Genomic DNA, 21,725 nt, shown 5'->3' with positions numbered 1-21,725 from the left:
AAGGTAAAATCTGCAATGGAAGGCCTAAAACGCAGCCTTCCTCCCCTTAAAACAATAATAACCTACAGCAAATTCACCAATTGGACTCCTTTCCTACACGCCCACACTCGCTTCAGCCTTGAACCGATGCGCAGCCCTCCTGCTCGCCCTCGAATCCTGGAAATACAGCCTTGTGTCGCGCTGAAATCTCCTCTTCAGATAGGTTCAACACTTAAGTCAGTCCGTCTTCACCGCTCTGATACCATGTCAGAGTGCAGCGATGCGAAAGCGTAGGACAAAGACTAAGCGAGAGTGAACACAGAGGAGAGAGAGAGAGAGAGAGAGAGAGAAGGAGACAGTGTAACGCAGAAAAATCCGCAGTGTAATATGCTGTATAAGAGTACACAAATATACACAGGGGCAGAGAAAATATCTACGTGTGTCTCCATCTTGAAGACCTCGATCTCCGTCAGCCCGAGCACAGTCAGTCTCAGCCAACAAATCTCAAGATCAGAATGAGTCTAAATACTGGAGTGTGCCACAAACTGGCTATAACTAGTCAAAAAATAGGAAATACCAGCACCAGGTCGGCTGCATTGACTGCAGTAAAAATTGTCCAACTGCAGACAGTAAATTGTCCAACTGCACATAGTAAACTATCTGATTGTACTGCTGATGTGGTGCCTGCCGTACTGTGCTGACATGGCACTACCGTACTCTGCTCACGTGTCTGACTGCCTATCTAGGGGATGACTACCTCTAACACAAAGGTCAATAGAAACAGAGAGACCTCGAACAGATCATGCCAGTGTAAACGCCCCGAACAACGTAGTATGCTTAACAATTATGATATTTGCTTGTTTTCGAGATTTAATATAAAAGAGAATAAACACTTAAAGCTGAAAATGAAAATTACTCACAAAATTACAGCCATGAAAATGTAAAAGTAATGAAAATGTCCAGCCACATGTCATGAGATGTGACAAGTGGTGGAACACTTGGAAACTTGTGTGACAAGTGTCTTGACACTTGTCTCTTCTCTATGGCCTTCCTTTTTGGGGTAAATACTGTCAAGAATAGAAACAACCAAATTTAGTAAGCACAGTCAGAGTACAGAATTTACTATTTTTAGAATAACATCCCCATTTTTTAGGACTAGCATTTTTAGGTTAATTCGAGGCTCCTAAAATTTAGGAACCTCCTAAAATTTAGGGACCCCCCAATATGGGTGTCATATGAAAGCTTTTTCCGTGTACATCGCAAAAACGGTATCAGAATCTTCATGTGACTTTCCTATGCAAAGAAATGTGCAGTTCAAGCTTTCAGCCCACACATGCACATTGTATAAGCATTTCATGATCATGCCATCTTGTTGATTGTAATTGTTTGTTCTGGCGGATCTAGCCCACACTTCAAGGCATCAATCCTTTCTGTGTGCGAGTCTAACCCTGATATGCGTGAGTTCTAGTCACAGGCGCCCAATCGGGCCATATAGGTGAAAGTGTGAACTATCTTTTCTCTAACCCACCGTGTGGGTCCACCATAACCTGTGACCACTCATCAGTGGCCAGCTCCAATACACTTTTCTTTATATCTAATTAGTGCAAAGGAAACAAATTTAATAAATCATTATATAGACAATTTAATGAAAAAGGATACAAATTCTATTTCTATAGAGTTGTGACAGCCAAAAACCTCCAACCAAGGATGGGTGAGCCAAGCCTCTAATGCAACTATAAGACGATAGCAAGAAACTATCGAAGGCACCATAAGCTACGTAGGAACACCAAGGACCAAGGGCCAAGAGGCAAGGAATGGTGGCTTGATGACAAAGAAAAGGGATAGCCGCATAAAAGAAAGGCCCAAAGTAGATTAGAAAGGTTGAAGAAACTACTCACAATCTTGGGAAGCCCCCTCTAAAACACAAGGGCCAAGAAATCCACAAGTGCATCACTAATATCATCCCCCTTTGAAATGGATGGGAGGTACAAGGGAACCACCAAAGGAGGTGGCTGAACCTATGGGATAAATGGTGCACAATCAAGAACAAGTGCAACAATAGAAAACTACCTCGGAAGACCCTGCACAATGGAAGGGGAATGGAGCATAGATAGCCCCCTCTCCTACCGACCTATCACAAAAGTGACTCTTGTAGAAGAATCCTCAACAAAGACGGCTGGTACAATGTAGACAACACAGGCCTGAGACTAGGAAGACCACGAGTGAGAGGAGAGGGAAGCGCAAGTTAGGAACAGGTAGGGCCTCAAAAACATAGCTCAATGGACGGTCAAACAATAGAGACAAGGTGCCAACACAACTAATAAGCACTGAAGAAATGTCACCAACATTGACAATACCCGGGTTCTAACAAACAAAGAACCTATAACAAATCACCTCGAGGAGTCGTAGAACTCGATGCACCACTAGCAATGAGCTAAGGCTGCTCAAAAAAAGAGACAATCAAAGAAGACTCCTCTTGCTGATAAATAAGTAGAAACATTGACTCAATGAAAATAGTGGGGAACAAGGTAGAGGTAGATGAAGTCTCAAATGTAGATCCACTCTTCGCTCCTAGACGAATATGAGGGTATATCCTCCAACACTTCTCGCAATGCGAGGTCTGCCCACAATGAGGACATGTGGAATATCCTCTACGCTTCCCCACAAAAGATGTATCAGAGTTGAAAGATGACTCCAATTTCTTCCTCTTCCCTTTCTTCTGCTTGGCTTGTCTTATACCTATAAATAAAATTGCATAACCATGGCCGTGTACAAGGGCTACGTAAGAATTTGGCTCACTGTGACCCGCATCCTACTCAAGCACCAATGGAACTAGCTCCTCCCAAGTGAGTCTCCTGACTACAAGAAGTGAGAAGACTAGTGTAGAACACATCATATGTCAGTGATGGAAGATGTGAAAGAAGCATCACAGCTAGGTCCTCGAAAGAAATGTCTATACCGAGGAATGAAAGCTCATCCCGAATCTCCTCCATCCTATGGATGTGATCCCTCATCGTAGGGGAATCTACGACAGAGAGCTATTGTAGCTTCAACTCAAGAGATAAGTGATGCCCAACTATCTAGAGTCAGAACAAAGACGCCAATCACCTCCAAATCTTTGCAGCAGTGCGAAAATGTCGAACATGCACAAGCACAGAATCTATACATCTCAATAGAAGAGAAGAGCAAGCTCTCGCATTCAACCAATCCCATAAAGCTACCGAATCCGTGATCACACTATCACGAGGATTCATGATAGGTCAGGGTATAGTGCGAAAATGTCGAACATGCACAAGCACAGAATCTATACATCTCAATAAAAGAGAAGAGCAAGCTCTCGCATTCAACCAATCCCATAAAGCTGCCGAATCCGTGATCACACTATCACGAGGATTCAAGATAGGTCAGGGTATAGGAATAGTGACAAAATCCCAAATGTCACAATTATCGAGGAGACACTCCATGTGGCATGATCATAGAGGATGGTTTGTCCTATCCATTTTGTCAGATGCAAAGAGAGAAGGTAGGATTGGCAGTTGCTCAAGAGATGCCATCAATGCCAATCGGGGACTAGAGAATATAACGGAAAAGAGTAATAAAATGGTGGTCGGTCTCAATGATCCCAAACCACACAACGCTCCATAGCATATACATCAACCATAGATTCCTTCAAGATATACCTGCAAGAAAACAAAAAAAGATGCTGCCAAACACTGGAATAAGGCGACCAATAAGAGGTGTCCTCAGGACAATTGAGATCTGTTGGGCCACGATACAAAAGAAAATTGACTGAGACGAGATAGATGGGAAGTATCCGATGCCGAAGGGAACACACAATGGCGAGTAGAGAAAGGGAGTAGTAAAGGCAAAGGAAAATAGGTATTCAACCTATAAACACATCCAATCCAAGGGCTGGTCAAGGACCGGAGCTCTCAGAAAGCAAGCCCTTGCAATAAACACAAATCTACCCTAATGTTGGCTTGCTATGGAGGCCGCCCAAACAAAATATGATGTCATCTAGGTCAAAAGAACCTGTCTAGTGTGAAGCACAGCAAAAAGAGTAAATTTGTCCGCCTAATAGAGGCCACCCAGTCTGTAAAGGTACTGCTACAAAGCACATGGGGCTGTAGAGCCCTCCTATACATGAAATGCAGCAAATAGAATGGTGTGATCACCTCCTAACCACGTCACCTAGCCAAAACAAGGCCACCCAACAAGGTAGAGATTGCCCAATCGCAGGAAGAAGAGCCTGTCTACAAAACGCAAGCAAGATATGGACCTGAGACTGCACGAGATGTGGCGCAACAAGCAAGAACAAAACCCGCACAAAACGCAAATTTGGTTAACAATAACACGCATGCCAGTCTCCCCCTTCAAAAATAGCAAACCATATGACTATATTCCTTGCAAATAGCAAAAGACGCGCTTAATAGTTTGCCAGTGTAGGGTCCTTGGACTTTGCATGTATTTGTTCACCTATGATATTGCATATTGTATATGAGGACAAGTGTTGCACAAGTAGATGAGACAACCAACAACCTAGTTGTAAATAGCAACATCCTTCAGCCATGTCTTCATACGTGTATATAGGTTTACAATCTTGCATGTCAAACCTTACTAGAAACTTTGAATATATTGTAGACTGAGACATATACTTGATCATGTCATGTCCATGACATCATCCCCTCCTCTAAGAACGAGTTCCATGAGGAGTAGCTTGGCGGTTTGGTCCAAGTTTCATTGGATTCCTCTTGTGAAATTCTTTAGCTTTGAGCAATGCTCTTTTGAGATATTCTGCAGGTTCCCAAGTGCGATCATTGATATCACATCCTTTCCAGTGAACAAGGTATTCCAATCAACCTCGGGAGATCCTCGAGTCTAAGACAAGGTCGACCTCAAATTCTTCATGATCTTCAATCTGGACATGTGGTGAGGGATTTGATCTCTCTCCCCTTAGTGGTGAGCTATGATATGGCTCGAGCAAGGAAACATGGAAGACTCGACGCATCTTCACCGTGCTCATGAGTTCGAGTCGATAAGCAATTGGGTTGATCTAGGTTACGATAGTGAAGGGCCCAAATCTTTAGTGGTCTAGCTTGTTGGAGGGCCTTGTTGTCTAGAGATTATGCCTGAGTGACCATACTTTTATCACTGACTTTGTATGCTGGATGTTGGAAACGATCCTGGTCTGCATATTTCTTGTACTAATTCTGAGCCTTTTGGATTTGTTGCTTGACTTCTTGGTATATATCTATACTGGTCATAAGCTTTATCTCAAGCACAAGGTTCTTTACTAGATTGGAGAGATGTACATCCATCCTTGGATGCTAGCCATAGTTTGAAAAGAAAGGAGTTTGCTTGGTAGATGCATGGATACTATTATTATAAGCAAACTCTACAAAGGGCAAGACCTCAAACCAACCATTTCGATGGTAGTTGATGGTGCAACGGACATATTGTTCGAAGACTTGATTTTCCCGTTCTGTTTGACCATCAATCTATGGATGAGTGGCTATGGATAACTTAATTTGGACTCCAAGGAGGTTGCAAAGGCTCTTCCAAAAACTAGATATGAATTGGGGATCCCAATTGCTAATGATGTCATCTAAGAGTCCATGTGATCTGAAAATGTATCTCAGGAAGAGTCTAGTAGTATCTGCATTTGTGATAGTCTTGGTGGTAAGGATGAATTGTATCATTTTTTGTGAACCTATCTACCATAACAAGAATAGAGTCATATTTTTCTGATTTGGAAAGATCTGTTATAAATTCCGTGGACAAAGAAGACCAAGATCGTGCTAAAATGTGCAAGGAATGCACAAGGCCATGTGGTTTGTGGCAAAGTACCTTGGCCTTGTTGCACATATCACACGATTTTATATATTCCTTAACTTCTTTCCACATCTAGGGCCACCAAAAATCTCTTGAAATAAGCTCTAAGGTCTTATTAACTCCAAAGTGTCCTGCTACTAGGGTATCATGGCGTTGTTGGAGTACCTGGAGTTTCACCTTTCCTAAAGGGATGTAAAGTAGATCCTTATAGTATAACAATCCATTAGTTTCCTGAAACTCACAAACTTCATCTCCTTTTCCCTCTTGATTTTTTCTCTTGACATTGTTGGCCAAATCATCATGCAGCAAGGCTTCATGGATTAACTAGATCAAGGTAGGGTTGTCTTGGTGACAACTAGAGATGGCTACTAGCTAGAGGTGCTCTGGCTTGAGTAGTATTGCTGGTTGTTGATCGAACGCTTCTTCTCCCTTCTAAGGTGCCAGGTAGGATCTTCTTGATAAAGCATCTAATTGGCATTGTTGGCATCCTGGGTGATAGGTGATGACAAAGTCAAACGTAGATAAGAAGTTACTCCAACGGGATTGTCTTCAATTGAGGATGCGGGTTGTCAAAGTATTGTAGATTTTTGTGATCTATATAGATGATAACTTTATGGGCTGCACCCTCTAGGTGAAGACACCAAGTATCAAAGGCATCTACGATGGCAAGGAGTTCTTTGTCATGGATCTCATAGTTTATCTCTTGAGAGGAGAACTTCCTTGAGTGGAATGCCATTGGATACATATGACCATCAACTCCATGTTGGGACAAGTTGGCTCCTAAGGCATAGTCTCATGCATCAATCTCCAAGAAAAAGGGCTTGGTAGGATCTAGGTGGACTAGGATAAGAGTAGTGGTGAGAGCGGTCTTCAAGGTTTGGAAGGCCTTCTCGCCTTCTAGGTTTTATGAGAACTCTGAGTTTCCTGAAACTAATTTTACATGGTGCCCATGCTCCTTTGGATCTTTTGAGAATACCAAGATATCATCCAAGTATCAAGATATCATCCAAGTATATCTACAAAATCATCTAGATGCTCTCAAAAGATATCATTCATCATATGTTGAAACACTGCAGGTGCATTGGTGAGACCAAATGGCATAATAACATACTCAAAGTAACCATACCTTGTGCAAAACATTGTCTTCCATTCGTCTCCTTCTCTGATTCCGTATAAGATTGTAAACCCCTCGTAGATCAATCCTTATGAAGATCTTGGCTTTTCCAAAGCATTCCAAGAGCTCTAGTATCAATGGCAAAGGGTATCAATTCTTGACCGTTATCTTGTTGAGTCCTTGATAATCCACATACATTCGAAGTGACCCATCTTTCTTCTTTACGAACAGAATTGGGACTCCAACAAGAGACTTCGAGTGCCTAATGAACCCCTTGGCTAAGTTCTCATCAATGTCCTTGCATAGTTCAACTAGTTCATCAAGGGATAGCATGTAGATGGGTCCAAAAGGTGGTTGAGCGCCCTCAAGGAGTTCTATGGCACAATCGTATGGTCTGTGCGGCGATAAGAGATCTACAAGCCATCTTGGAATTCTTAATACTCACTTGGTAGCTTGACTGGCTCATCCTTACTAGATTCTTGAGTTGGTATATGATATATCATACAGATTGTTCCTACCTTGCTGTGTGCATAAAGACTTTGGCTCCTAGATATACCGACTTTTCTTGATTTTCACGACATGTCATTTTTTGCTTTACCCAATCAATTTCTGGGTTGTGTTTCTTTAGCCAAGGCATCCCAAGGATGATTGGATTTGTGGAACTAAATATGACATTAAAGCATACATGAGATTTGTGATCACTAAGAGTCATCATGAGTGGTCGGATTTCCTTGGTAATATCTCCAGATGCTAGAGGTATTCCATACACAACTTCAATATGCCTAGGGTTTCCACAATATAGGTATAGATGATTCTCTCTTTGCCTTTGCTTTTCTTGTAGAGTCAAGGGCTGGAATTTGGTATTCTCTATTTGCATCGGTTCGGGCTTGGTTTCTACTCTGATCGGGTCTTTGATTGGGGTCTGGTTCCATTGGTGAGGCCTTAATTCTTCTCGTTTTTCTTGCTTCCTCTCGAATTCTATTATCACACTGGATGGCTTGCATGATATAATCATTGAGTGTTTTTACCTCAAGCATAGTGAGCATGAGGTCCTCGATGTCATCTCGAAGACCCCATCTAAATTGGCTCATAAAATACTCCTCATGCCAAGTGAGGTCACAAATTAATTGCCAAAATTCAAATGCATAAGCAAAGGCAAGGCAGTTACCTTGTCATAGCTTCCACAGTTTGTGTTTGCTATTCAACTAGTGTCTATATCTCCAAATGTAGAAGTGAACTTGCAAAGAAATGCCTCGTAGTTATAAAGCACTAGTATATTCTTTTCCAAGATTGGGGCGAACTATGATAAAGCTTGACCATAAAGCAAAGTCCCAATGAATCCCACCTTGGAAGCATCATCTAGATACCTATCCAATTGCATGCAGATATAGAGCTTTATTTGTTGCAAGAATCCCTTAAACTTCGAACAATCACCATTGAACTTCTCTAGCATGATGAGCTTGGGTTCTCTTGTTGAGGGTTGATAAACACGCAAAATTATCTAATCACTTCCTCTATTGTTTTGCAAGTCTTGGATCTGGTCTTGCATCTCTTGAAGCGCAAGGCCTAGATGCATAAAATGTTCCATTTGAAGTTGCCCTTGTCGTTCATTCAAGTCTTGAATTCGTTCTTGGAGATTTTCAAGGGGGGCACGATTCTTTCAAGGGTTAACTCCATGGTACTCAGTAGGGCTAGAAAGTAGTCTTGCCAATCTGGTATGGAAGCACTAGATTGTGCTCGAGAGACTAGACCAGAAACAAGATTTATTACAAGAATTTTGATTACAAGATAATCCCACGTAGGGACACAAGGTACAATGATAACTTAACAAGATACGGAAAATCCCACAACCTAGAGCCGTAGGTATAGACAACAAGACTCGAAAGGATATGAAGGATCCCACAAACAGAGACCATAGATATGGATACAAGATATCAAAATTACAAGATCTCCCTTGACAAGGATGAACAAGATACAAGACAATACTAGACAAAATCTCGTACTATGAGATTACAAGGTGACAAGACAACAAGAGTATAATGGAAGACAAGACAAGACTAGATACCATAACTGGACAAGAACTAGAACTGGAACTCGAAGTTACTTTCTTGGAGGTCTGGACTCCTTGAGCTCCTAAGACTAGCATTGGCACGACTAAGGAGCTCTATGGCAAGCTCCTTCTTTTATAGATGTTGGAGGGCAGCTAAAGATCTTCTAGAATGTTTCATGTTGACATCGATCGATACTCCAAGAGATGACATGGCATATCTTCCAGAAGATCCTATGATGGCATCATCAATGATACAAGCAATGACATGGCATAACTTCTAAAAGATTCTATAATGAAATGGCAAGGGCAGGTTGTCGCATGGTTGGCTCGAGGATGACCTGTTAAGGATGCGTTCGCATGGGGTATGGATTCATATGGCATGAGCAAGAATTAATCCATACACTTCATCGTGGCATGTTCATGTGTCACAACTCTATAGAAACAGAATTTGTATCCTTTTTCATTAATTTGTCTATATAATGATTTATTAAATTTGTTTCCTTTGCCCATCTTCAACCCTCAATCTTGTCTCCATTACTTTTACATTTTCATGGCTGTAATTTTGTGAGTAATTTTCATTTTCAGCTAAGTGTTCGTTCTCTTTTATATTAAATCTCGAAAACAAGCGAATATCATAATTGTTAAGCATACTACGTTGTTTGGGGCATTTACACCATGACAAGGAATTAAGAAATGGCTGGAAAATGAGAGAGACATTTCTCATTTTCTTTGCAAAAGCTACATCCAATTTGTTGTTTCCCTAATCAAGAGAGTCCAACCTATAGTCACCTTCAGTCTAGGAGCCCAACATAGCTGTCGCGCCAACCTCCAACTACTATTGCCTGCTTATTTTGGCCCTTCAAAGGCTATCGCCCTATTGTTGTAGGCCTTCAAACACTATTTTCAACTCATGGATAGGTCTCCAATGCTGTAGAACAATTCAGCAACCTCCTCCTCCTCCTCCTCCTCAAACAGCCTCCCTCTCTCTCCTAATGGTTGAAATGGACTTGCACCAATGTCTAACAACGTTTTTCCCACTTCCATAAGCAAGTTTTGCCAAGTTGCAACCTTCTAATCCCATTTTCCAACAGTATCTAACTTATTAGATTGATTTTGAAAATATTAATTTTACAAATTTAATTTAATAATTATTCTAGTGCTCAGAAAATTAATTTCACCAATCAATTATCTCTAATGTCACCACTTGACATTAGTGGCCAATAAATTAATCTAGGCCCAAATCTGACACCAAGTATCACCTAATACCTATTAGGCATAATTTATTACAACTTTTCTCTTTGGCACCAACTAATATCTCAGGGTCTTGGATCCCACACTGTGGAATAATGAACTTGCACCTTACATGTGCAAGTTACATTTATATATTTTATTAACTTTTAATCAAATGATCAGCAAAGCAATAAAATTTCATGTCCTCGTGACAATTTTATTCTCTAATATTCATCCTTTGCAACACTCAAAAGTCCACTTGTGGTAGACAACACTCTAGCACTCACTTTCAGTGCACTTCCAAGAGAGAGAATCCCTCAATTGTATCTCTTTCCTTCATCATTCGTTCAATTAGCATCCATTCACTCTTGAGTCTCTTCTTCTTTTGTGTTCTTGTCTAAGCTCATTGCCTTAGTCATATTCATACTCTCTCAGTGTTTTCTCTGCGAAACCCTAGCACATTTTCACACCTGCTAGCAACAATATCTACAATCTCATCTACCACCCTTCATAGCTCTAACCTTAATTTGAGATCAATTGTTGTCTTTCAAGATACATTTACATGTTCACAATGAGTGGCATAGCTACTTCCATGGTTACTAGGACCAATACTCCACCACCCTATTTCCCTAAAACAAGCAAATCCACAATATTAATGATAATGCAGTCTATCAATTAGTATTATTAAAGCTTGGATCACTTACTCGAGGATCACTTACTCGACTAATCAAATCAACCCGTCCATAGGATACGACCATCGAGGATGGACCCATCCACTTTCCACTCAACACATACAAGGCGATCTTTAGTTTTCTAAACAAAGCACGCTATCACACTCTTTGATACATAAAAACTCCTCCTTCAATAAGCCTTTTATATAGGATTTGTTGGTATGTTCTTTAGGTAAAGAAGTCAAAAGAGTCCTTTCAAGAACATTGTTGCTTGTTCCAAAGTAGTTTCACTATACATTGTTCTCTCAAGAGCAATTGCCCTTGATTGCTTTGCTTGGCTCTACATTGGGCTTGTAACCATATCTGGAATTGGAGCTTCCAACATCATAGGACGTTCGAATACATGACACGCCCAGTGAATCCCAGGCTGGCCATCCCTTATCTTTGATAAGCCCATAGGCATTACTAGCCAAAGCACCACTTGCTTTCCATGCACCATAAGGGTGGATTACGTCAAGCATGCTTCACTTTTTCACCACCCCAAAATTTGGCCAATATTTCAAGTACCTAATCGCCTTGACCAATGACATCACATTAATTGGTAGCATGGTGGAGGATCTTGGGGCAAGTCCATTACCAATTCATCCAAAGTGAGAAATTTTCTTCATTGCAAAAGCTGAAATCAAGAAATAGCTAATACAAGATACAGAAAATAGTCGTTTCAAGGCATTTACCATTTCCATACCCTTGCTAACATACAAAAGCCAAAAACACTTGGGCGCCATGGGAAAGTAGCCAGTCAGCTTATGGTTCTAAAAAATGTAGCTAGTTCCTAAAACGTGAACACAGATTTGAAGTCCTGATTACACTTATGCTACATGCACGAAAGCACCTGTAGGCTATATGCACAAGAGCATGTCTATTTACGTCTATTAGATATGAAACTGCATATAGAAATATTAACTGCCTTTAGTTAATACAATAACAAGTAAATTCCCTTACCTATTGGAATGATGGCTGCATCAGAACCACCGCACAACATGACATCCTGGGAAGAAAAGAACCAGCAGCAGTGTAAATGTCCATCTTTGGAACCCAAGAATACAACTATCAACTATTCAATCACAACACAAAACTGAAGTCCTGAGAATAGCATACCAATCAACAGAAGTTAAGTCTGCTTAGGATTAAAGATCCACATGCATAAATTTCAAGACATATAAACATGTGAAGCACTGTAACTTACAGCTTCACCACGCAGAATATGATTGGCTGCACTTAGAATGCAGAAGTTGCTTGTAGCACAAGCAGTCGATATAGAATAATTTGGACCCATCCACCCCTGACACAAATGTATTACAGTGGCAGTTCATAAGGTTGAAGTATTATTCACTTGAAAGGCTTCAGCTTTGAACTAAACAACCAACCTACCAGGTCCATAGCCAACATTGCAGATCCCATATTCGTTGTTGCAAATGGTACACAAAATGGATTCATCTTTCTATACGAAACTCTCAAAGCCTCTATTGCATCATTAAATACCTGCTTCTCAATATAAATTAGTAAGTTCAAACAACACCCCAGCAGATGAACCTGAATTTGATAGCATGACAAAGGCAAACAACAAAAAGCATAGATTAATTCTTGCAATTGGACATCAATGGCACACCTTCATTCCACCCAAAGCAGATCCTATGAGTATACCACATTTCGCTTTGTCCAACTCTTTCATCACTTCTGCTGACATCCCTCCATCTTCTAAAGCCTTTTTTCCAGCAATTAGCATGTACAGCATAAACTTGTCCATGCGCCTAGAGAATTTTGGTGCAACCCAACCAGCAGTTGAAAAAGATTTTATTTCTCCAGCTATCCTCTATCAGTCAAAAAACAAAACAAGCATGTCATCAAGTCATGAGTCCTAAACAGATAAAAATAAGTGATGTTTAACCACACACAATGGCTACTACATACAACTGCATGAGATACAATGTACAAAAAACTCCGCCTTCAAACAAGAGTAAGTAAAGCACACAAGCAAGAACTCACAGTTGGATATTCTCTGCAGTCGAAGCTCTCAATTTCAGTAATGCCACTTTTACCCGCCAAAAGATTCTGATAGAATGAATCTGGATCATGCGCAAGACAAGAGACCACACCCATGCCAGTTACTACTACTCTTCTTGGCTTGGTTGTCACTTTCTTTTTCTCTGAAGACTCTCTGACTGACTGAACTGCTATGGCCCATGCTTTTCCTGATAGCCACATTAAAGTCCATAAGAACAGAATCAAATGCAAAGTAGTTAAACTCGGATTACAGAACCAAGACAATACTGATGAAGAGCAAATGCAAAGGTGTTCAGGTGCAAATGCCTTATCTTAACTGCAGACCAAGGATCAACAGCAAGTCCAAAGGTGTTCAGGTGCGAATGTCTTGCCTTAACTATAGTCCAAGTTACCAAAGAAAGAATCAAATTTCTGACCTACAGTCACGAACAAATGACATAAAACCCTTACTACATTGCAAAATAGAGAGAGACCAGCTTGAATTCAACAAGCAACTTCATAGACTTCAAACAAATCTGGCAGATCAAACAGTCCGTTCCTAGTAACTTCATATGCTTGTTGGGAGGACAAGCAAGTCAGGCAGTTCAAGCGATTGTTTAGTTCTAACAGCTCAAGGACATCTATTGTGCATATTGTAGAGTTCAATGGTCAGATTAGCCAAAACATCAACATCCAGCAATTTTCAACTTGTGACAGGCTATATTAGTTCATACAATGGCTCATGAGTAATCTCTCGAAAACATTTGACATACTAATGATCAATGTTTCCATACTAATGATCAATGTTTCCAATCAATTAAGATAAGATAGATTCTGCCATCAAAACAACCACAATCGTGCCACATGCCCAGGCTCCTATTCTCTCTATTTCATATCAGTATTGCATGAAGCTGTGAAAGGCAAAAGACAAAAGCATCACAATCTGTCAGAGACAATCTGCATTAGTCCTAACATTAAAAGACAAGGCAGCCATGCATGATCCTCCACACCATGGTTCCAAAAGCTAGTCCCAACTATGAAAACAATCAAATTTTGAAAATATATCCTTTAGATGCGCACTGCCCTCAATAGAAGTCCAGAACTGACAAAAGAATGATGGCAAAACAGAGAAACGGTTCAAGCTAAGACATAACACTACCAAACAATAGCATGCAGCCCCAGTTAAATGTATGTCCCAGAAGTGCAATTCAGAGTGATAAAGTGCAGCGACAAGCATGCAGACATTTGAGTGACGTTTCACATGCAGGCATATCCCCACTACCACGCATCATACCTGAAGGAAAAAAGAAGAGCCAAATCACCTGCACCAGCTGATTTTGGATGCCGACGAGCAGCTCTGATAGGCCTTGATCCAAATCCAAGCACTCCATCCAGCACTCCATCCCCGAACAAAGGTGAATGCTTTGAGCTATAGTACTCTGGGCATGCTTCAAATGAGAAGCAGGACCCTAGACCCTGAAAACTAGATCCACACAGAGCTGTCAAACTCACTCCAGTGGAAGTTGAATCCTGATCCCTTCTGCATACAAGGGATGTCGAGTAATGCCCTGCTGTGCCGCCACCCATCCTCTGCAGCCGGGCAAACCTACGCCTCGCCCTTCTCCCCAAGGGCTGCCTTGATGAATTGCCAAAGGAGTCATTGGCGCTGAATGCACCGCCATACGAATACGCGGTGGCAACAAGCCATGTATAGACAACTGCCATTGCCATGGCGTGCCACAGAGGTCGGGAAAGGTGTTTTTGGGACCGGGGGGGGGGGGGGGGGGGGGGGGATAAATCAATCGGATGTATGTGAGGGGGATCAAAGGTGTGAGGGGCAGAGGGCGCAAGCTACATTAGAAAAACAGCCACCCATTCGCGGGCAGCAAGAGCGTGGATGGGCATTTTGGGTAGAGCGTGGATGGGCATTTTGGGTTGGGGCGGAGGGGTCTGAAGCAGGAAGTGAGAAAAGGGGCGGCCAAATCCTTTCCAAGAAAGCAGAAAAAAGGAACGTGGGTCACAAGCCCCAAAGACGACACGAGCAAGACGAAGGGCAAAAGGAAACGCAAACAAAACCCACAAAATAAGAAAAGGATGGTGGGTAAGAAAATATTTGATGACACAGAATGCAATTTTCCTCTTTTTTCTTTTATTTTGTTTTTCGTTATTGCTGGTTTTATGAGGCACCTTGCACCATGGCTACACACCACGGACCTTTACCGAGAGAGACAAAAATGGGCCGTTGTACCAGCACCACAAGAAAGAAGCCTGGTGGCCTGCAACAAGAAGAAGAAGAGGAAGAAGAAGAAGAAACAGAATATGGAGACGAATGGGAAATTCCCCGGGGGGGGGCGGGGGGGGGGGAGGGGGGGAACTGATAAATATGGTATTTTCGTGTGGAAGAGACCCGGCACAGCTCGACCAGTTGCAGAAGAGGAAAGGGGGGTTTTGTGTGTGTGTGTGTGTGTGTGTCCGTCTCTCTCTCCCCCCCGTGTGGCGTGTCCCTGTGTTGTGTGCGCGGGTGTTAACGCCACGGCTTGACCGGCTGCGATGCATGTCCCTGTGTTGTGTGCGCGGGTGTTAACGCCACGGCTTGACCGGCTGCGATGCATGTCCTAACCAGTTTCCCGGTTGCGTTGCCCTCTTGGGAGGCCTTCGCACGACTACTCCACGTGCCATATCACTTTTTGTCCCTTTTGCTCTTTACCGCAGCTAGTAGGTACATCATGCATGCATGCATGCATTGCTTAGAGTGCAGCCATACGTAAACCCACCAAATCTAAAAATTAGATGTCGAATAGGTCAAGTTCCATCGTGTGGCATTCCTTTTTTCTCTCCCACTTGTTAAAATGGCAATCTTCTTTGCTTCCAAATGCAAGTAGTGAGTCATGACTAAACGAGTGGCAAGCCCCTTCCCACTCATGATTGACGAGTCGTGTATACCTTGACCATGGCAAGTAAGTATCACCAGATTTACACATTCTAGATCCGACGCAATTGTCAATCATCATCATGCCTTATTTTGGAAAGAAAAAAAATCATTTTTCACCAATCAAATTTCTCATCCTGCTCTAATCGGCTTACAAATAAATTTTCCTCCATTTCTATACACTAACACATTAATGATTTCACCTTCGCCCCTCATATGCACAAGATATTGGACACAAAATCATATTGTATTTATCTTTAGACACAAAATGCATGCAATGCTTACGAGCAATCCTTTATCTCTTCACAAAGAGATCAAGTTTTACTCATCCCATGCAACCATCCCTCACAACAATTACAAGTTTTGAGCACATCACAACATGGTCAACAATATAGGCATTCAAATAAAAAGGAATAATTGGCGAGAGAGATCATAAGGGCCATCATCAAATGCTTTGACAAAAAGCATCTTACCAAAAATGCTAGTAAACAAAAAGTCTCGAGACTAAATTGGAGCCAAAGAGAGACTTCAAGCACTCCAATCTACTATGAGTTTCAGGGAGATTATGTCTAGTGCTAGCTTCATGCATATACTCTAGAGTCTCTAGCAATGTGATATTTTTTGAGTCATCTAGATCATAGCTTGGACTTGCCCTCTACACCTCATGCCATCCTAACACAAATGGGTGGGATGACATGATGATAGTCAACATCCCAATGCCAATATATCCCCAACTGGAAAAGGTTCTATAGGGTTAAGATATATCGATGACTAAGACCAAACTCGATCGAAAGGTGCACACACAAGGCTAGAAAAAACCAACGAGCCCTTTGGGTCATTGGCAAAACCCACTAGAGTTTTAGAGATAAATTGAAGAAAATTGGAAATTTTCAAGGATTGTAAACACTATTACTAATGGAAGTAACTTTAAAGAGACTCCCATAGCCCCTACATGGGGCCATGCTCTAAAGTAAAGAGTCCAATGTTATGGAGAATGTTTTTCAAGCCTAGTGTCCTCATTGCATAAGTTAGGAGGAGGCAACAATGATTATTACAAAAGTGTTAATATATAAGCAAAACACCATCAACTAGTAGCGACTAGTTTCAATATATAAGCAAACCACATCAACTAGTACCAACATCATTAGGCCCCTTGCATTAGCACATCCATAAACAAAAATATCCATAAGAATAAGGGAGGTCTCAGAAAATGTGTAACAAACTAAATGTTATCTAGTGACTATTGGCCACCCGAGTGTGTCTTGTACCCATCAAAGGAAAATGGGAAGGAACCTTAACTAATCATATATCCACACTGCTACTACTAGTTGCAATCTATTTGTTTCGTGATTATAACAAGGGCACACTGTCATGAGTGAGAGCATTGCCCTTTTCTTCTACACGAGAGAGAGAGAGAGAGAGAGAGAGAGAGAGAGAGAGAGAGAGAACACCCTTTGTTCTTTTAATTTTCTAAAATAAACTCTTCTTTCTCAAAAAGCATGATATCCACACATTTCAAGGCTCAATAGACCACTTAAGTGACCTCCAACACCTTGTCGCTACACCATTGTATAAGCATATGCCCTTAAGGGTAATGCTAATAAAGGATAATCTCTATGCATAAGAAGAAGTATTGTATATTCTATTTGTGTGATTACCCGCCCAATTTGTGTCATACAACTTAGCATGTTTAACCAACTACTCATGAACTATCAACTCATTTTATCAACTTTTTTTAACTTTTAATTGGCCTTCACCAATAAATAAAATGGGGTGTTTTGATGGATAAAATTGGGGAGGTTGCCAACTCTAATAATGTATATGCCTCTTAACTACCTTAAAGCCTTCAAATTGATCATATGGGTTGCATTTCAAATGTTTGATAGTTGGTTGTACTTGCCAAGCATGTAATTTCTCAATGCATGTGCAATTATAAAGCATCCACAGCCTTACAAAAAATTGTTCCAAGAGAGAGAAAAGAATATACACAATCTATTTAGATAAGGATTCTCAACAATCACCCAATGAGAATAGGTATAAGGATGCACTAGATATCGATCTTGTATGGCCAATGTTTGAATGCATCAATGATTAGCTACAGATGCAAAATATTTTTATGTGATACAAAATGTGCGCTTCTCTCGTGTTTGGAAGTTAGCATTTATTTTAACCTAAATACTCCAACCCAATCTCATTCATGTCACGCAATGGACAACAATGTGCTTTACAAGCTTCATAACCCCCCTTTGGTTTTTTATGTTACTTGAAATTGCCATGTGCATAAATAACAAGGTTCTTGAATAATGATGTAGATAACTTAGGAGTTCAATTGTTGACATGTGAGAATCTGTTGAACAACAATGGCCATGATGTGGCTTGCTCAACAACCTTGAACTTTCGAATTTTCCCTAACATAGAAAAAAAGGCACGTCAATGTAATGAGAAGGTTGGCTTAGTCACATCTACCTACTTGTACAAATTTATCACATTTAACTACTTTCATAAATGAGTTATGCTAGATGTTAGTATAACAAGACCCTTCATTTTTTACAAAAACTATTGAGATCAATAGCTTGCTCAACAACCTTGAACTTTTCCAACTTGTTATAATATAGAAAATAAAATTAGCTACTCTTGTAAATGATTTGTTGTAGAGGTTAGTGTTACAAAACCCTTCAGTGTTAAAGAAGTTGGTTCAAATCACATGATGGGGATGGCAATTTTGGAAATAAAAGTAATGAATGGAATCTACATGTGCACAATGACCAAGAAAAGGTCAAGTAATCAAATATACAATGAGTTATTAGCATTCGACCAATCATCTATCTCAAATGGAGCTTAGATGATTAAGAAAGCCAATTAGCTTATGGAAGGAAATGGGGAGCAATTTGGGCACATGTCCCTTTATCTTATAAATATAATCCATGCTTTTAAAACAATTAGTTCTCATCCACTTTGCATCTTAAGCTAATGAACTATTAGTTTTTAAAATAAGCATCAATGGGGGCATACAAAAACCCAATGTTGCTTAGAATGCACTATACACAAGCAATCTCAAGGGCACAATTGATAATGGGCACTCATTACCAATATGTTCACATGGCTATCCTTGATGATAAGGATGCATTTCCATAATGGAACAAAGTTACTCGATTATTACTTATTTTTCATCTTACCCAACTCAATGTCGACGTGCCACCCTACTCCTAGATTGCACGCTTCACGCTCGACCACCATTCTCATGAAAAGGACATTAAAAAATGGTGCATTCTAAGAAAATGACCACTACAATCCATTCAACCTAGTGTATTTCCCTTTCATTCAATGGGGTCTGTTTCAATAGACAGACACATTAAAGTATGTACTCTTCGAGTTGCTCATTTATCCACTTTGTACAAACTCAGGAGATGTAAATAGCCAAATTCAACAATGCCATAATAATTAGTAGTCTCATCTCCTCATCGTGTCTGATTTTTCTCAACCACCATCATAGGAAAAGGACATGGACTTTGTCTATTCACTTAATATGACAGTCTATTTGTGAAGCACTTTGAGATAAACTTTTTTTACCCAAGCCAATTTTAAACCAAGTCCATTCTTTTCTAGATATTGTACCTCAAAGACCCCTTTAGAGCTAGCAAATAATATAAAAGCAAGTCTCTTTTGAACACCCAAGGGCTTTTGATTTGTGACTGTTGTTCCTTGTCATCAATTACTCCCTTCAAACAAAGGTGAAGTTGCATACTAAAGGTTCTTGATTTATAGTCCCTACCAACAATCTATCATAAACATTATCATACCTAGACTATGCAAAATGGGAGTTATGAAACATGTGTGGAAACAACTATTGAGTGTCATCTACAATCTTCAAGTGGCAAAAGTAACAACTTGATATTTTTCTAGTGCTTCAAATGTCATAAGTACATTTCCATGGGCATTTCTACTTATCATGACAATTCAACATATTGATAATGATGGGATTTTGACATTTTTATCATGCCTCAAAAATTGCATGAGTAACTTTCATGAGCATATTCAAGAGGATCTATATCATGTCTAAGGCAACCCCTTGGCAATATTAAGCCATCCAAAAAACTAAGAACAAATGAGAAAAGCAAAAGCAATAGCCAATATCAAAACCAACATGCTTTAATTGACTCAAAGGAAATCCCCAATATTGCATGTGTGATGGGGAGAGGGAGAGCCAACACGGTCGACCTTCAACTTACTCTCAATTGCAAGTGGTAAAATCTTGTATTCATAATTCAATGCTTAGAAGCCTACAATTATAAGCATATCATGTACACATATTCAAGTATGGCATACTTTCTTAGAACATTAATTGAAGTTTGTATATACATTTGTGAATATAATGGTGTGTGTATGTGTGTGTGTGTGTGTGTGTGTGATATTCCTTCCATAAATCTATTTTCATACCAAAAGTAGCCCATATGAAAGGGATTACAAGGGTGAAAAAGGTATTTATTTACCTAGGCTCCATTAAATTTAAATGTCGTGAGAGTGGTTTTAGATATGAAGTCCATTGACATGAGCGTGTGAGTGGTTCAAGAAATTTATGACATGCTATCCATAATATTCAAGAACATGTGACCTTGACTTGAGCATCTTAGTGGTTGTAGAACTTAGTGACACCTATCCATAATAGTGAAGAAAGTAATTGATATTGGAAAAAGCTTTGAAAATGATTTAGATCTCTAATAGTTTTAGGATACATAAAGGTTTGAGTAAATACTAAGAAGCCTACAATTGACAATCCCTTACATGATGTAAGAATGATTATTTTTGGTATTCAACAAACTAATAGATGGTACTCAGTTGTAGTGGCAACAATTGAGTTTGCAACTATCATGGTAGGCTAAGGTGATGAGAATACTCTTGATCATTAAGACATTCATGTTTATAGTCAAGATAGACACTGTATTGATATTTCAAACTTACATAGAGCATATATGCCAATTGCAATATGTCCTTTTTTTCCCTATGGGTGATGAAAGTTGGCATGTAAAGGTTCCTTCTAGTATTGTTAATCTCTCAATTAATATACATGAATTGTATAGTAAGGATTGTGTTACTTAAATGCAAATTTATGTGTTTCGACTTCAAGTGTGCAAAGGCATTCAAGAATGCTTGTTGCATGCTAGTTGACTATTGCAATAATTTATTATCGATGCTTATTGTAGTATAGAGCAATATATGTTGGCTATGTGCCATCGAAATCAATCAACTTTATGCTCAAAATTTTATAGAGGCTTAGCAAACATGATGGAAGCAATGGATAATGAGCCAACACAAATTATTGGTGCCTTTGTTGGCAAAATGGTGGCTTTGCCATCTTCTTTTATTACAAGTGGGCTAAGACACATATACCACTTGTATCAAGATGCCATGGCTATAGTGCAGAGCAAGGGAAAACCTGATCTTTTTATAACAATGACATGTAATCCAAAGTGATTAGAGATAATTAATGCTCGATACTCTGTTATCTTGTTAGAGTGCTTATGATCATCCTTATTTGATTGTTCAAGTGTTTAATAAAAAAATGCTAATATAATGCATATATGTCTTTAAAAAACATATTTGGAAATGTTGCAAGCTATGTTAGTGTCATTGAGTCTTAAAAGTGAATATTCTCTAAAGCATGCCATTATGGTATATTTATTTATGCTAAGTTTCTTAATAAAGAAAAGTTTTCATTTTTGTTTGAAACCATTTCAAAATGCAATGTTTCATGGCCCTTTGTGATGCATTGAGCTCTTGAGTGTCCTTGCATGCATGATGGTCAATCTACTAAAAACTCAAAGGTTTGTGGATATGACAACCAGTGATAGCTTTGGCAAGCCCATCTATAAGAGATGA

At 40.0% G+C, this 21,725-nt stretch overlaps 1 protein-coding gene across 2 annotated transcripts in view; it reads right to left on the bottom strand.

Moving 5' to 3' along the window:
* The window catches only part of LOC148025623 (3-oxoacyl-[acyl-carrier-protein] synthase II, chloroplastic-like), a 46,477-nt gene extending 31,235 nt beyond the window's left edge, over positions 1–15,242 (bottom strand). Inside the window, exons 1-6 of one of the 2 annotated variants that reach the window (XM_087692837.1) lie at positions 14,242–15,242; positions 12,923–13,128; positions 12,546–12,749; positions 12,308–12,418; positions 12,123–12,218; positions 11,879–11,924 (exon numbers count right to left, since the gene is read on the bottom strand). In XM_087692837.1, the coding sequence (XP_087548963.1) occupies positions 11,879–11,924; positions 12,123–12,218; positions 12,308–12,418; positions 12,546–12,749; positions 12,923–13,128; positions 14,242–14,650 (1,072 nt within the window). In that variant the 5' untranslated portion in view covers positions 14,651–15,242. Of the gene's footprint in view, positions 1–11,878; positions 11,925–12,122; positions 12,219–12,307; positions 12,419–12,545; positions 12,750–12,922; positions 13,129–13,246; positions 13,317–14,241 lie in introns of those variants that run through there. The other variant, XM_087692838.1, reaches the window with a different exon arrangement.
* Positions 15,243–21,725: the final 6,483 nt, after the last annotated feature.

This window comes from Lygodium microphyllum, chromosome 14 (assembly GCF_053477565.2).
Source record: "Lygodium microphyllum isolate KBCC chromosome 14, Lygodium_microphyllum_v1.1.10, whole genome shotgun sequence".
Lineage (NCBI taxonomy): Eukaryota > Viridiplantae > Streptophyta > Polypodiopsida > Schizaeales > Lygodiaceae > Lygodium > Lygodium microphyllum.
Note: the sequence above shows the minus strand (reverse complement) of the source record. Positions and strands in the feature narration are given on the sequence as shown.